Source organism: Scyliorhinus canicula, chromosome 9 (genome assembly GCF_902713615.1).
Source record: "Scyliorhinus canicula chromosome 9, sScyCan1.1, whole genome shotgun sequence".
NCBI classification, from domain to species: Eukaryota; Metazoa; Chordata; class Chondrichthyes; order Carcharhiniformes; family Scyliorhinidae; genus Scyliorhinus; species Scyliorhinus canicula.
Window position 1 is genome coordinate 78,261,367 of NC_052154.1, and position 16,682 is coordinate 78,278,048.

Consider the following 16,682-nt stretch of genomic DNA (forward strand, 5'->3'; position numbering starts at 1 on the left):
TGTCAAGAAAGAGCTTCAGGCATTGGATACTGCAAAGGCTATGTGCCCTGACAATATTCCAAGAATAGCACTGAAGCCTCGTGCTCCAGAATTTGCCACATTCACAGCCAAGCAGTTCCAGTACAGCTACAATAGGCACCTACCCGGCAATGTGGAAAATTGCCTCTGTAAGTCCTGTGCACAAAAAGTAGGACAAAGCTAACCCAGCCAATTATCGCACCATCAGTTTTCCCTCGATCATCAGCAAAGTGATAGAAAGTATTATCGACAGTGCTATGAAGTGGCACTAACTCAGCAATAATCTGCTCGCTCATATTCTGTCAGGGCCACTCAGCTCCTGACCTCATTACAGTCTCGATCGTAACATGGACAAAAGAACAGCATTTGATTGCTTTTGGTATCAAGGAACCCTATTAAAACTAAAGTCAATGCGAATCAGGGGGAAAATCTCCATTAGTTAGAGTCATAGCTAGTACAAAAGAAGATAGTTATGGTTGTTGGATGCTAGTGATCACAGTCCCGGGACATTGCTGCACGAGCTCCTCAGGGTGGTGTCCTAGGCCCTCCCATTTTCAGCCTCTTCAATGATCCTTTCCTCCTGTCACTTGGAAGTTGAAGAGGGGATGTTCATGGATGTTTGAACAATGTTCAGCACCTTTTGCAATTTCTCAGGTACTGAAGCAGTTTGTGTCCACATGGAGCAAGACCTGGACAACATGCAGGCTCTGACTGATAAGTGGCAATTAACATTCGTGGCATTCAAATCCCAGACATTGACCTCTTCAACAAGAGAAAATCTTAACAATCACCCCTTGACATTCAATGGTATTACCATAACTTAGCCTCCCAATATCAACATCTTAAGGCGACCATTGGCCAGAAACTGAACTGGACCAGCCATATAAATACTGTGGCTATAAAAGCCCATGAGAGGCTGGGAATTCTGTGGACAATAACTCAACTCCTGACTCCTCAAAATCTGTCCACCATCTAAAAGGCAAAAGTCAGGAGTAAGATGGAGTAATTCACATTTGCCCAGCTGAGTGCAGCTTCAGCAACACTCAAGACACTCAACACCATCCAGGAAAAAAAGCAGCCTGCCTTATTGGCACCATATCCAACACCTTAACCATTTATTCCCACACTCGGTGGGCTGAGTGGCCTACTCTTGCTCTAATGTTCCTATGTTCCGCCACCATCGCATAATGGCAAAAGTGTGTACCTTTGCAAGATATACTGCAGCATCTCACCAAAGCTCCTTTGACAGCACATTCCAAACCCGCAACCTCTACCGCCTGGAAGGACAAAGGCAGCAGATACATGGGAGTACCACCACTTACAATTGTCTGATCAAATCACATAATATCCTGACTTTGAACTATATCACTGTTGGTTCACTGTTGCTGAGACTAAATCCTAACACTCCTGTCCTAATGACACTGTTGGTGTACCTGCACCACACCAACTGCAGCATTTCGAAATGACAACTGGTGCCTACCCACCACCACCTTTTCAGGGGCATTTAGGGATGGACCAGAAATGCTGGCCTAGCTAACGACACTCACATCCCATGAATGAATAAATCAAACAAAATTCCCTCTGGACCAAATTAGACTGAGAAACAATTAGTGATAGAGTTGGGGAGATGTGAAAACAAATAAATTATAATATCGAACTTTGAAATGCTGTAGTTCTCTTTCGTAGCTTTAACCCCAGGATAACTATTTCTTTTAAGAGCCACTTGCAACAAAATGTTGGTTTAATCAGAATAAGATAAAGTCTGTGAAATTTGGGCAAGGACCCTGCGAAGAGCAGTTGTTTTCCAAGTTTTATTAAGACAGAGAATGAATCTGAAAGTTTTCAGCTCAAATAGATGAATAGACCTAACAAGTCAAAGCGGCCATCTTGCCCAAGGATCTTCCCTGTTTCAAAGCATGTAGATCAGTAGATAACTAAAATAATTGCTGTTGTTCTGAAATGAACCATTTCCCACACACCTGGTAGTTCTCACTGAAAATCATGTTTGTTTTTTTCAGTAGTGCTTGTTTTGATGTTCACAGAATCAGAGAATCATAGAATTAACAGTGCGGAAGGAAGTATAATATGCTTTCCAGTATATTATGATTTTACACTGATTTTTTTGCTGATAGCTGTGGTCTGTGAATGCACAGTAAGCATCTGTGTTAAAGAGACCTGGAAATGGCATCAGCTGCTGGAATTATCTTTGTGAGACTTGAGTGACAATGATCATGATGGTTTTGGTGGTAACACTGTTGTATGGCTTTAAATTTTCCATTGCATTGATCATAATGAGCATCTGTAGCGATGATAAATCATTTATGATTAATCCACCACTCCAATTTGGTAAGCTAACTTTTATTGCTGGTTGTTCTACAAATACATACATAGCTGTCTTAATTAGATGGAAATCTCACTCGTCTTGTTTATATTTCAGTCTTGGCTTCAGACGTATGGATACATCCCTCAAGGTGGCTCACGAATGTCCACAATGAGATCAGCGCAGACACTCTCCAATGCCATTGCTAACATGCAGAGGTTCTATGGAATTCAAGTAACTGGGGAACTGGATGAAATAACAAAAATGTAAGCTTGCTTGAAAATGATTCCATCTCAGACTAGTCTCCATATAACATTCAGATACACATGGGCCTCAATAAAACAAAATAACACAAGAGACTTGATCCCCGATAAACAATTCCATAGAATAGAATCCCTACAGTGCAGAAAGAAGCCATTCAGCTCATTGGATCTGCACCGACTCTCTGAAAGAGCCCCTACCTCAGCCCAATTCCCCACCCGATCCCCGTAATCCCATCTAACCTACACATCATGGACACTAAGGGGCAATTTAGCTTGTCCAATCCACGTAATCTGCACATCTTTGAACTGTGGGAGGAAACCGGAGCACCCGGAGGAAACCTGCACAGACATGGGGAGAACATGCAAACTCCTCACAGACAGCCATTCAAGGCCAGAATTGAACCTGGGTCCCTGGCTCTGTGAGGCAGCAGTGCTAACCACTGGGCCACCGTGTCGCCCCATGATGAATGCCTCAGTACACCATCCCACCATATTATGCTTTCACTGCACAACATACTTTTTTATTCTCTCCTTGGATATGAACATCATTGGCAAAGCAGAATTTGTTGCTCATCCTTAATTGCTCATGAGAAGTTGATGGTGAGTAGCCTTCTTGAACTACGGCAGTCCATGTAGTGCAGATCATCCACAGTGCTGTTAGGAAGGAGTTCGAGTATTTTGACCCAGCGATAGTAAAGGAATGGTGATATATGTGATGATGTTATGTGGCTTGGAGGGGGACTTGCAAGTGACTGTGTTCCTATGCACCTGCTGTCCTTGTGCTTTAAGGTAGTAGGTCCTGGGTTTTGAAGCTGTTGTCGAAGGAGGCTTGGAAAGTTGCTTGGCTTTCCCAAACAACATCTAGGGTAAGAATGTAACAAAGAAGACCCATGTAAAAAAAAATCACGCTCATTCCTTCAACAGACTATGTACGGTTTACTATAATCTGATGAGAATTTTGTTGTGTTACTTGTTAAAATAGAAAAACTTTAATTAAAAAATATATAATGTGATGCAATCATGTGCCCACCCTGGTGGAGAGTTTAGTGATGGGTCATTTAATCAGGTGAAAGAGCTGGTTCCCCACCCTAGCTTCGCATCTCCAACCCCATTAATTGCAGGTGGGAAAGGCTTGTGGATGTCCTTCACGCCCACTGCCAATTGAGGCCCTGATGTTTATGCCCACTTAAGAGTCTCAGCCCACCACCGCTGGTATTAGCTTGATGGAAAATGAGGGGCTCGCTATGTGGGTAGCATGATAAGCAAACTTCTGTGGGATTGCTTGCAGGCTCACAGGGGGTTCCTCGTTCAGAGACATTCAATAACTGATTGAGGGACCTGGTATTAGGAAGGGGGCTGCCTGTTGAGAGATGCATCACTGTTGTTGGTACCGATCCTGCCATCACGCACCTATAGCCTGAGATCCAGTAACGTTACCGGGCCTTGGGTATGTAGCATACCAGCGGGGCAGCATGGTGGCACAGTGGTTAGCACTGCTGCCTCACGGCCCCAGAACCTGAGTTTGATCCCAGCCCGAGGTCACTGTCCATGTGGAGTTTGCACATTCTCCCCGTGTTTGCGTGTGTCTCTCCCCACAGCCCAAAAAGATGTGCAGGGTAGGTGAATTGGCCACGTTAAATTGCTCCTTAATTGGAAAAAATATTTGGTACTCCAAATTTACAAAAAACAAGGTAGCATACCAGCAACAGCCAGAAATTTCCCGGTGGCGTTGTCATTCAATAGAGCTGCTGGCCAACAGCTCTCAGTAAGTGGAATCTTAGATCCTTGATCCCACTACTGGTCTGTTAAGTGCCTGAGTCGAACAAGATGAGATGGGCCTTCCTGGAAAAAGCAACATAGGGCTCAGCTCTCCAGTCGGCAGCTAAGATACCGAAAACCTCCGCAAGACTCCGCACATTAAATCTACACCACTGCTTTAATCTTCTTTGGAAAATCTAGAATAATACTTCCTAATCGTCAAATTTACTCAAGGTAAGTTTCAGATCACAAATCGCCATGGGCTGGAGAGGGAGGCAGAATGTGTACAAAATCCAAGACTGCCTGGCTTCTACTCTGTCTGGACCAAAACTTTAAACTTCCATTCAGAGAGGGAAGCATGGGCAGAGATAGTTCCCAAATAGAATTGAGGGTGTGTTGTACGGAGGTCTTGAAATTCCTAAGAAATTCCTCCTTTTATGGGCGAATTCTACAGTCCGCCAGTCCTATCCCAGCCGTGCACCGTTTGCTGGTGACTGGATTCTAAATCTTCCCACCACTTGTCAATGGGATTTCCCATTGTAAGCACCCCACGCTGCCACAAAACCTGCTGGCAGGGGTATGCTCTCTGCCAGGGCCGGCTCAAGGCACCGGCAACTCGGGCAGTCGCCCGGGGCGCCATGTGCTAGGGGGCGCCAGAGACTCGGATCCCGCGCATGTGCAGTTGGGCCGGTGCCAACCAGCGCATGCGCGGTGGCCGCCCCCCCCCCTCGGTCCGCCCCCCCGCTCCGTCCGCCCGCTCCGTCCCCCCGCCCCGCCCCCTCGGGTCCGCCCCCCCCTCGGGTCCGCCCACCCCTCGGGTCCGCCCCCCCCGCCCCTCCCCCTCGGGTCCGCCCCCCCGCCCCCCCCCCCTCTCGGTCCCGCCCCCCCCCCCCGAAGTTCAGCTTGCCCGGGGCGCCAGCAATCCTAGGGCCGGCGCTGCTCTCTGCGGGAAAATTTAATCGCAATGACCGGAAAATTCTGGCCTACATCTTTGAAATATCTCAGTGGAACTGCAGTCATTTGAACCTTTGTGCCTCAGCACTCTGAAACCTTCTAAAAACCCAAAATCTTCACTACAGTTCTAATGGATCCCAGAGACGATTGAATACATTCTCTACTAAATCGAGAATTGAGGATTTTTTAAAAACAAAAAATGCAGGAATTTTGCTTTTGAAGAATTGATCAGCTCATCCTGGAGCAGCTGTTGCTGATGAATCTTGTAATTTAGAATTAGATCTTTGGGTAAAGGTGAGTGGGGGATCCCACTTCACCACCAACTGAGCCAAACCCACCAATTTTCCAGGTCCAAATATTAACCTACTTTCATGTTTCCACTATTCAACTGTGGTCTCGTGTTTTACAGATAACATTGTGTCCCTTCAGGAATTGTTCAACCTGTTAAAGAATTTTATCATCTTAACCTACAACATTTCCTTCAACTTGCAATCCCATTATCCAGTGGATATTTTTCCAGTTTTGTTTTAAATGAATTAATTGTTATTACCTCAATTTCCTATTGTGCATATTCACTCTTCTGTGGGGAAAGTGAGCATTTTTTCTCCTTTGAACTTTGTTCATTTTAAACCTGTGTGTTCTCCTTCTGTCCCTACAGCCAAGTGAAGTAACCAGCACACATTTACATTATTTATGGTTCCTAGCATTTCAAGAACTTAGATTGTATCCACAATCAATCTCTTCTTTAAGTAAATTATTAGAACAATTTGTTTAGGGAAGTTTGTTTAAGGTAGACAAAATTTGAAATCCCAACTATTACAAAGAGAATAAAGCTAAAGGATTCCACAGCTTTAAACAAACAAAAGAAATTGTACTGTACACAAGTCAACAAGGCAAGCAGTCTCATAGTTGATGTGCATACACATGTCCATGTGGAAAGGGGTATTGAGGAAAGAGCAATCGCCCAAAGTCTTGCCTGTATGTTTTTTGATAATTTGCATGAAGTGCAGCTTCTGGCAAAGCCTGTCAAGGTCGTTCGACCATCGTACACTCCAGCTTGGTTCCATGGTCACAGAATTCTATCTATCTTATACTCTTGAGATACAAAATTATCATGATGTAAAGATGAACTAACAGGCAAACTGTGGTAAACACACCACAAACTATATATTAAAGGGTAGATACACCCAAGACAGATGCCATGATTTCCGCAGAAACCTACCCCAGCATCAGTAACCACTGTGTGTCACAAAAATCCTTTGAAATTTGTCTTCCTCATGAATGATTTCAGCCCCTCTTTTGAGGAAATAGATTCTGATTTCCCTCAACAGCTACTCCAAACCTCAAACACTGCTTGCCTCTCAGTTGTTCAATCTCCTCCTGAGATTGTGTCCCACTGGATACACAAGGCTGAACCCCAGCATCTACTCACTAGCACATCACCAGTTCTCTAGCTACTCTGAGCACAGCACCATTGTTCTTGGGCTTCCCGGAGCCCCAACTCGCAGCTTCTGTGAGCAGGTCCTGGGCTTGCATAGAGCTAGTGACCTTCTGCCACCTCTTCAGCTTTCTTTCATGCCACAAAACCCCGGTCGCATTGTTGGGTTTTTGCACACTCTCCAACTGGCTGTCAAAGGGCATCTGCCGATTGAACATTTGTGGCGTGTCCCCTGTCTTTCTCTCCTCTTGCACCTGAACACCTGGGAGTTGTGGTCCTTGGCTCCCACCCAAAAAACCCACAGAGTATCCAACAATGTAGGTTTCCTCACAGAATATAAAAATTCTTCTGGCTATTCCTGTGGGTTAGAGCTTTAAATCTTGTAATCATTCTTGTCAGTTTTTGAACCCTCTCAATTACATAAATAACATTTTGGAGCCAGATTTACTGAATGTTCAATTTCTTCATTGCATTCAGTATTTCCTGTTCCATGTTACTATGATAAAATCAATGTCATCAATGCTGCTGTTTTTGTAAGATATATGTTGCTGCTATGACAAGATTGGGTGTTATATTTTATTTATTGAAGATGCTCCCTATTCCAACAGCAACTAAGTGAAATGAGTGGGCTAGAATTGCTGAACAGTCTTACGGGAGTTTGCTCAGTTGATGTGGATTACATTTACTGCAGACCAATTACAGTGGATGGTGGCTGAAACATGCAGTTTTCATGGCAGATTGTGTTGCTGTTGTAAGAGTACTTGTGTGAAATATCACAATGGGCTAATTGCTACACATGAAAAGATAGACCTAGAAAAGCTTCTGGACTTGTCCATAGAATCCATAGGAGCCCTACAGTGTAGAAGGAGGCTATTCGGCCTATCGAGTCTCCGCTGACCCTCTGAAAGAGGGCCATTCCCGCCTACCAAGGTCCACTCCTGCCCTATCCACGTAACCACATGTGCATGGATCATTGGCAATCCACCTAAGCAGCATATCTTTGGACACTAATGGGCAATTTAGCATGGCCAATCCAACTAAGGTGCACAACTTTGGATTGTTTGATAAAACTGGAGCACCTGGAGGAAATCCACGCAGACACAAGGAGAACATTAAAACTCCAGTCAGACAGGCACCCAAGGCTGGAATCAAATCCTGGTCCCTGGCATCCTGGTGACTAACTATTGCAGAATTTTTTGGCAGCTTCAAGTCATCCTGTTCTCCAAGTATGCTGTGTCACAAATGTTTTGGCTGAGTCACTTCATGTTGAAATTCCCACTTTGACCTTGCATAACTAATACAAATATCTACAGGCGTTGCAATAATTTGCTTCATTATTATGAGTAATATATGTTCTTACTGATCCTCATACTGTTTATAACGTTGGTTTTATCTGTATCTGGATATATTCTGATTTTTTTATTTTAGACTTTAAATATTAGGTGAATTAATGAGCTCATTAAGGCAAGGAATGACATCGAGGAATGCAACATTTTCCAATATCATGCACTCAAACTTAACATTTGGGACTCCCAGATCAAAACATACCATAGCCTAGTTATCATATAAATTACTTTCTGTTCCCAGCCTCAGGCACACATGTACGTACGCTCTCTCTCCCACCACCCTTATCTCAGCTCTTAAGTTGAAAGGATAGCATGCTAATCATTAAATGGATCTGTTGAGCTCGGTCAGTATTCTGAAAGGCAATTAGGGATGGGCATTAAATGCTAGCCTAGCCAACGACACCCAAACCTTGTGAATTAATTTAAAAGTGGCACATTGTATGATAAATTAGTCAGCAGTATCAGGCACTATTCATGGCAAAATATTAGGGACGTTGGGTAAAAAGACTTATCACTGTTTTCCAATATCTGTCAGCACAGTCACTTGTTTTTCTCCACTTCTTACCATTCAACCACCCCACCCTACCACTACTATCAGCCAGAAGTAATCCTTGCCTGTTTTACTACATTTATATACCAGTGAAACAACAGGCCCTGGGTCAGCACCAGCCAACTTGTGCTCGAGATTATTGGAGGGAAAAGGCTTAGTAATGCAATTATTCTCCTCTATTTAGGCCCTATTAAAACTAACACTCACCTGATGAAGGAGCTGCACTCCAAAAGCAAGTGATTCCAAACAAACTTTTTGGACTTTAACTTGGGTTGTAAGACTTCTTACTGTGCCCATTAAAACTGACAGTGATCATTTGGGTCATGTGCACACTGTCTTGAAAGTGAAGAAAGATTCCTCAGACTATTCAGCTCCTTTTAATGTCACTTCTCTTATAAGTGCTGTAACATGTATCCTATATGTATCACTAGCTTTTGTACCATGCAGATGTGTGGAGGGATCCTGTCTGAAAACCACTTGTTTTTCTTTATGAGCCTCAATCCAGGAAAATAAGTCAGGGCATAGACTGGATATCCCAACCCTACCGTCTCCAGTGGTGAATTCAGACCATTGAAGATGTAGCCCAAAGGGATACCCAATCCAATGTATTTTAGCATCAACTATCAGAAAATCCAGCTGCTGTCAGTTTTATTAGAAAGCTTTAATCTTGTCATTGTGAGAAAACCCAAATCAGACTGCAGTTAGCAAAGGAAAATGTGTTCTGGGTGGCCTGAGTAAATAAGCAGCATTGTTGATAATGAAGACAGAATGTAGGTTTTACTTAAACTTTTTGTTCATTAACCTCTGCCAGGTGGATGAAGAAACCTCGCTGTGGTGTTCTTGACAACTTTGGTACAGAAATCAAGACGAATCTGCGACGCAAGCGGTATGCCCTCACAGGACAAAAATGGAACCGGGAACGTATCACATTCAGGTAAGGAACTCAGATCAAACCTTAAAGCCTCATTCAAATCTTATAGTACTCTCTGTGATTGTGTACTGTTGCGTCTGTATGTCTATGCGGGTGTCTATATGATCAACCCTTTCTAAAATCTTATGTGCTTCATCTGAGGAGGAGGCATCACATTACTAAATTGGAATTATGAGCACAGTTTCTTTCTCCAAAACTTATGCTAAGATTTAAGGTCCCTAGTTAATGCCATTGCAATTTCTTCATGCAGTATCCAGAATTATACACCCAAAGTGGGAGAATATAAGTCACACCAGGCCATCCGGAAGGCTTTTGCAATCTGGCAGAAAGCGACACCATTAATCTTTGAGGAGATTCCTTATTCCGATATTCGATATGGCCGCAGAAAGAATGCAGATATCATGGTCTTCTTTGCCTCTGGTTTCCATGGAGACAGTTCCCCATTTGATGGTGAGGGTGGCTTCCTGGCTCATGCCTACTTCCCTGGCCCTGGAATGGGTGGAGACACGCATTTTGATTCAGATGAGCCTTGGACACTGGAAAACCTTGACCTTCAGGGTAAGAGTGTTTTTTTTTGTTTCTCTGTCAGACAGGAAAGGGAAAAGTGAACAGTAAACCAGCTTGAATTTATATAATCCTTCCTGTCCTGAGCTTCTGCCCTGAATGACTCTGAACCTCAATGCTTTCAATCTCAATGTTAGCTCCTGCAGCCCTTTTTCCTCTGAATTAAATGCCCTTCTTGTCCTCTCAAAATCTTACCTTCAATATAGATTCTCCCACCCATATTCATGGGCAACCTCTTGCACCTGCAACCTATGTTGCCCTCTATCAGTGTCCATCATTAACAGGACCAATCCAACAACTTCCTTGTATTCTTTAGCACCCTCTACTCCATTCTAACCTGAGGTTGTCAACGCTGGTTTGTTTTATTGCCTTGAGGTGTATGGTAAGCTACTAAATTAAAAGAAAACTTGCTTTTGACGAGGACACGATCTATTTACTCTGGCAGGTGTTGTATCTGTCCAATCAGATAGTTTTGACCAGTTTACTTACTCAAAGGTTTTACCTGGGTGTTTTTAATAGCGAGGAGAACAAAGGACAAATATAAATTCAATAATCTACATTAAACACACAATTAACCCATAAATTAACCCAAAATATATAATACTAGAAATACCCAAGGGCGGGATTCTCCGGCCGCGTTCTCGATTGTACGCGGCTCACCTGTGGCGTTCTTGCGGCGGGCGTGGTGAGAGAATCCAGCCCCAAGATTTGGTTATACTAGCCACAAGTTGGCTTGATTGAACTATGGGTCCGATTCTTGAGTCCCTTTGGTCCGTCGTCACAAAGGTGAGATTCGCTGGCAGCTTCTTTCCTCCATCCTTCTCAGATGTCTCGATTGCCTCTTTTTGGTGTTTTTGTTGTTGATGTGCCTTTTTTTCTACCCCCTCTCTTCGCGCCCTTTTGCTATTTCCCCGGGCTTTCTGCCAAAGAGGCCCAAAAGAGAGGGTCTCAACACCAATGGTTTGGTTGATGACCGTTTGACAGGACACCCGAGCCTGCCCCAGATATCCATCTATGGTGGTGTGGTCTGCACATAAACTGTTCCCATATAATGTAACAGCAGAAACTCTGGATGCCTTAGAGTCCGGCTCAATCTAGGCTGTAGACAATACATTGGTGCATATGACCATCTCTTGATGGTTGATTGACAGGGCAGATCCAGACATGCCCAGGCAGCCTGTCTGAATTTGTATATTCGATCTTGGCCAAGTCCGAGTTCCCCGCAGGCCATTTGCTGGAGCTGACTGTAGTTTAGTCTAAAGTGTCCAATTCTCGGATTTAGGATATCCAATTTTAATCGGGCTCAAAACTAGGCCTGATGGGGTACCACATTGGGTCAGTCCTGGTACACACTGATGGCTGTAACCCTGGGCTAACTGCTAAAATAGTTACTCATGCATTAAGAGTCTTGATGTCTAACCCAGACATTTCCAGGCACATGTCTTTTTTTTTAAATTTAGATTACCCAATTATTTTTTCCAATTAAGGGGCAATTTAGCGTGGCCAATCCACCTACTCTGGACATTTTTGGGTTGTGGGGGCGAAACCCACACAGACACGGGGAGAATGTACAAACTCCACACAGACAGTGACCCAGAGCCAGGATCGAACCTGGCACCTCAGCGCCGTGAGGCGGTTGTGCTAACCACTAGGCCACCGTGCTGCCCTACCAGGCACATGTCTGACAATGTACTACGCTCACAGATAGCTCATTAGCATCTGTTCAGATATTTCCCATCACAGTTGGGAATAGGAACTTACCATAGGTGAAAACAGACAACTCACCTCTTCGCTATTGACTCCCAGTGTACTATTGCTTGTGACAGGATTTGATACGCCTAATTTCAACATCCTGAACTCTGGCAGAAAGATTATAATTCATTTTTAAGGTTTCCTTTGGTTGTGGCTTGATGAGGTGACATGTTCATCCTTGAGAGGCAATAAAACTAAATCAAACATGTTTTGTGTTAATTGATGAAGTTTAATGAGAAAACAAAAATTAACACCCACATCAGAAATATATAACTATATCTAGAGAATAATTACCTTAACTCAAAATAAGTACATGGGGTAACTCTAATGCATAAAAGATCTTGTGTTGCCAGGCATTAATTTAACATCTAACCACTTTCATTCAGATGACAGTCACTGCCTGCTTTGACCTCATCCTTTCAAAGGAGAGTGATTTTATCAGAGAGTATTATAAAGTTTATGCAGCATTGATTAAATTCATTTGAAGAGGTTTGTGAGAGGGAGATAAATGAATTATCTTTGACAAATGGCTACTTCTTAAGTGTATGTAACATTATCTCAATTCTCCTGCAGACTGGCAGTTGTTTGAATAAACAGTCCCGTGTTTATTTTGTTGGGCAGTCAGGAGAAGCCAGTGTGATCTAGCTGAGCCTTTGAAGTATAAAGTATGTTGATTGCAATGCCATCATTGATGCAGTGCTAATCAGCATCGTAGCATGGTAATCTTTGGTTTACTCTGCCTTCTATCCTTTGGCCATGTATCTCTACCTGATGTGTGGTGAAAGGTATATTTTATACTGGTTTAGATTACTACAGTATATTGCAATTTAACTAGTTTTGGTTCTGATCTGTTTTTGTCCACAGGGAATGACCTGTTCCTGGTGGCAGTACATGAGCTGGGCCATGCTCTGGGCCTAGAACATTCTAACAATCCAAGTGCTATCATGGCCCCTTTTTACCAGTGGATGGAAACAGAGAAATTTGAGCTTCCAGAAGATGACCTTAGGGGGATCCAGCAGATTTATGGTGGGCTTGAGGGATATCATTTTATTTATTCTCCATTTTTATATTTTGAGGTGAAATTCATTTGTAATTACCAGCTCCATTCATGTACCAAAAGTATTTCACAGAATGTATAAGATAACTCTAATGCCCAACTATATATTGTAGCACCACCCAATTATAATATATTACAAGCCAAGAAGAGTGTTGACAGGAGTAGTTACAGTCTTGGGACACATTCCCAATACAGTATACGGTAAGGATGAATATAGGGATGAGACATGGAGTGGCTCTAGTTTGTGTTTGGCTTATATTTTCATTGAGCCATGACTTTAGATTCGCCGGAATGTGACGACTAGGGGTTTTTCACAGTAACTTCATTTGAAGCCTACTTGTGACAAAAAGCGATTTTCATTTCATTTCATTTTCATTTCATTTCATTTCAGGTGTTATATAAATTTTCTGAAAGCTTGGCTCATGCTGAAATGTGGTTCCATGGTTGCTTGCTGACAGCTCTGTGGACCCATCCAAATGACTGCTATCCATATGTATGTACCCCACAGTAGCACAGTGGTTAGCACTACTGCTTCACAGCGCCAGGGTCCGAGGTTCGATTCCTGGCTTGGGTCACTGTCTGTGTGGAGTCGCCAAGTTCTCCCCATGTCTGCATGGGTTTCCTCTGGGTGCTCTGGTTTTCTCCCACAAGTCCCAAAAGACTTGCTTTTTAGGTGAATTGGACATTCTGAATTCTCCCTCAGTGTACCCGAACAGGCACCGGAGTGTGGCAACTAGGGGATTTTCATAGTAACGTCATTGTAGTGGTAATGTAAGCCTACTTGTGACGAAAATGAAGATTATTATTATTATATTTATACCTTGGCATTTTTCCACCAGGAATCTATGAATAGCATTCAGATGCAGAAACCTTGGTTATTTTCTGTTCTTTCCCCCTTCTGCTTTGAAGGCACAGAAGCCAATTGCAGTGCTCTCACCCGAAGTGAGATTATTCAGCTCAGCACAGAGCAGCGATTGAACTTGGGATTTTGGTGCTCTTTATGGCTGATTGCCACAGCATAACATCTGTTTAACCATTATCCCCCAAGAAATCTGGTACAAATAATACATCAAAAAGAAATCTGACGGGCAGCATGGTGGCGCAGTGGGTAGCACTGCTGCCTCACGGCGCCAAGGTCCCAGGTTCGATCCCGGCTCAGGGTCACTGTCCATGTGGAGTTTGCACATTCTCCCCGTGTTTGCATGGGTTTCACCCCCACAACCCAAAGATGTGCAGGGTAGGTGGATTGGCCACGCTAAATTGCCCCTTAATTACAAAAAATTAATTGGGTACTCTAAATTTAAAAAAAAAGAAAAAGAAATCTGAAATAAAATAGAATCACCCGGGCAGCATGAGTAGATAATTAACATATCAGGTTGATTCTCTTTCATATAATAAATAGACATCTGCCTCATCTTCTGTGATTTTGGTTACTTCTGCCTGTTCCTCAGTCTTCTCTCTTCTTCCATCCAAGTGTGTAATGTGTTGACTGCTGCATTTTTCTGATTGGTCATTGCTGTGTTTCTAGGTCCACCAGATAGCAAACCCAAACCCACAAATCCACTGCCAACTGTGACACCACGGAGGCCAAAGAAACCTAAAACGCCTATGGAGAGAAAGCCAGCTCCCAGGGACCCTGATTTAGACAATCCCAATACTACAGATGGACCTACCCAATATGGTCCTGATATATGTGATGGCAATTTTGATTGTATGGCTATGTTGCGAGGAGAAATGTTTGTTTTTAAGGCAAGTTGAGTTACTGGGTTTTGTTATTTAATTATCAGTCAGGTGTTCCCTCAATGGATCTGTGTAGCAACATTATTATCAACTCAAGATCGAACATGTCGAGAATGTCAAGTAACCTGAAACAGTTTTAGCAATGGAGAGTTTGACAGTACATTTAATTTGTGTTTCAAAGGCTTTTCTGTCACTGTTCCTAATAACTGATGGAAAACAAAGTGGAATCATTCTAACTGTATCCCTTAACAATGCACCAGAGATGTAGTAACCAAAACAGGGTTGGGTTTTCCTTTTTCTACCCAAACCCACAGTTCTCCGTAATAACACCAGTACGTGCCTATAGCAGTACACGTTGGGTTTGTAATATCATCATTGCTGCTGGATCACTTATTATTGCAAAGCATCCAAAAAGATGATATTACTAACCAAAAGTGTGCTGATCCATTGGATCACCACACACTGACCAATTGTAGTACATAACTTCTGCTGTAACTTTTAGGCTTTTAGTTTTGATAATCAGACAGATTTATAATGAATAATCTAAGAATTACATATCAGTGAGGGATTTTGAGCTTGTGTACATCTATGATTCACTGTCTGTGTGGCCTGAACTTGCTTTTCTGTCCAAATAGGGACTCTGGTTCTGGAGGGTTCGAAATAACCGAGTACTGGACAACTACCCAATGCCTATTGGCCATTTTTGGAGAGGACTGCCAGCCAATATTGATGCAGCGTATGAACGGCATGATGGAAAGTTTGTGTTTTTCAAAGGTAAGGACAGGATCTGCCAATGAATTCAGGTTGATTATATCCACAATGGAAAGGAAAATGAGGCTGACACATTAGTTGTCTTTTTTGGGCCACTATCTTTTGTTGTACACATTAATATCCTATTTTTATTAGGAGGTAATTGCTTTAAGTTGTGCTGCCATCAGTGTCAAACCAATGTAAATACAAGGCGCTGCTGTTGTTCCAGGCTATGCATTCCATAAAAGCAGGTGTTCTTGTAGCACCTCCAATGGTTCGACAGCATAGACAAGAAGCGATGGAACAAAAACCACACAAATGGCCAAAAATCTTCACCAGCCATTGGCTGAGTAACTAAAGTCCTAATTGACAATGAATTTGCTGTAACTGTCTTACTAGTTAGTAGCTGCCTTTGAAGGAAGCGCTAGTACTAAAAATATACTAACCGTAAGATAAATGTGCATACAAACAGCTTGTACTTGAATATAATGTTGACGTAACTGCTATAAAACTGCACTGAAATATAAATTTGATGGTTTACTTTGAGCAGTAGCAGAGATGGGAACTGGTATCACAGGAAATCTACTGACAGAAGATACAGTGCAGACGGAGGCTATTCGGCCCATCGAGTCTGCACCGACCCACTTAAGCCCTCACTTCCACCCTATCCCTGTAACCCAATAACCCCTTCTAACCTTTTTTGGTCACTAAGGGCAATTTATTATCGCCAATCTACCTAACCTGCACGTCTTTGGACTGTGGGAAAAAAACGGAGCACCCAGAGGAAATCCATGCAAACACGTGGAGAGCGTGCAGACTCCGCACAGACAGTGACAATATGTAGTTTCTTTGCATATATTGCTCAAAGTTGGTACTTTTAGCACATATGGTGCACTGGACTGTTCAGGCAATAGGCCACTTTTTGTGATAAAAGTAGTTGGAGTGTGCAAAGCACATGCTATGCCAAATTACATCAGCGTGGAGCAGCATATCCGGCAGTCCTTAAAGAGGCCACTCAATCAGCTGAAGATCATTTTTATATTTTAGTTTTATGATGCTGGGGGAGCAGAAATAGAAGTATTCAGCCTATCTACAGTTCCCGGTTTCCCTCGCCCCTATGCAGAGTGGTCGAGTTCCCACTCTCCTCAACAAGCAAGTTCCAGCACCCTACTGGATCCATACAAATGTAATTTGAGCTTCAAAATGAGTAGGGATGCACGATAAACAGCAGATGGGAGGGG

At 43.0% G+C, this 16,682-nt stretch overlaps 1 protein-coding gene across 1 annotated transcript in view; it reads left to right on the forward strand.

Moving 5' to 3' along the window:
• mmp15b (matrix metallopeptidase 15b) overlaps window positions 1-16,682 on the forward strand; it is a 140,068-nt gene that overhangs the window by 76,978 nt on the left and 46,408 nt on the right. Inside the window, exons 2-7 of the mRNA XM_038806990.1 lie at window positions 2,456-2,604; window positions 9,459-9,581; window positions 9,829-10,136; window positions 12,759-12,920; window positions 14,480-14,700; window positions 15,327-15,465. Coding sequence (XP_038662918.1) covers window positions 2,456-2,604; window positions 9,459-9,581; window positions 9,829-10,136; window positions 12,759-12,920; window positions 14,480-14,700; window positions 15,327-15,465 — 1,102 coding nt within the window. The remainder of the gene's footprint in view (window positions 1-2,455; window positions 2,605-9,458; window positions 9,582-9,828; window positions 10,137-12,758; window positions 12,921-14,479; window positions 14,701-15,326; window positions 15,466-16,682) is intronic.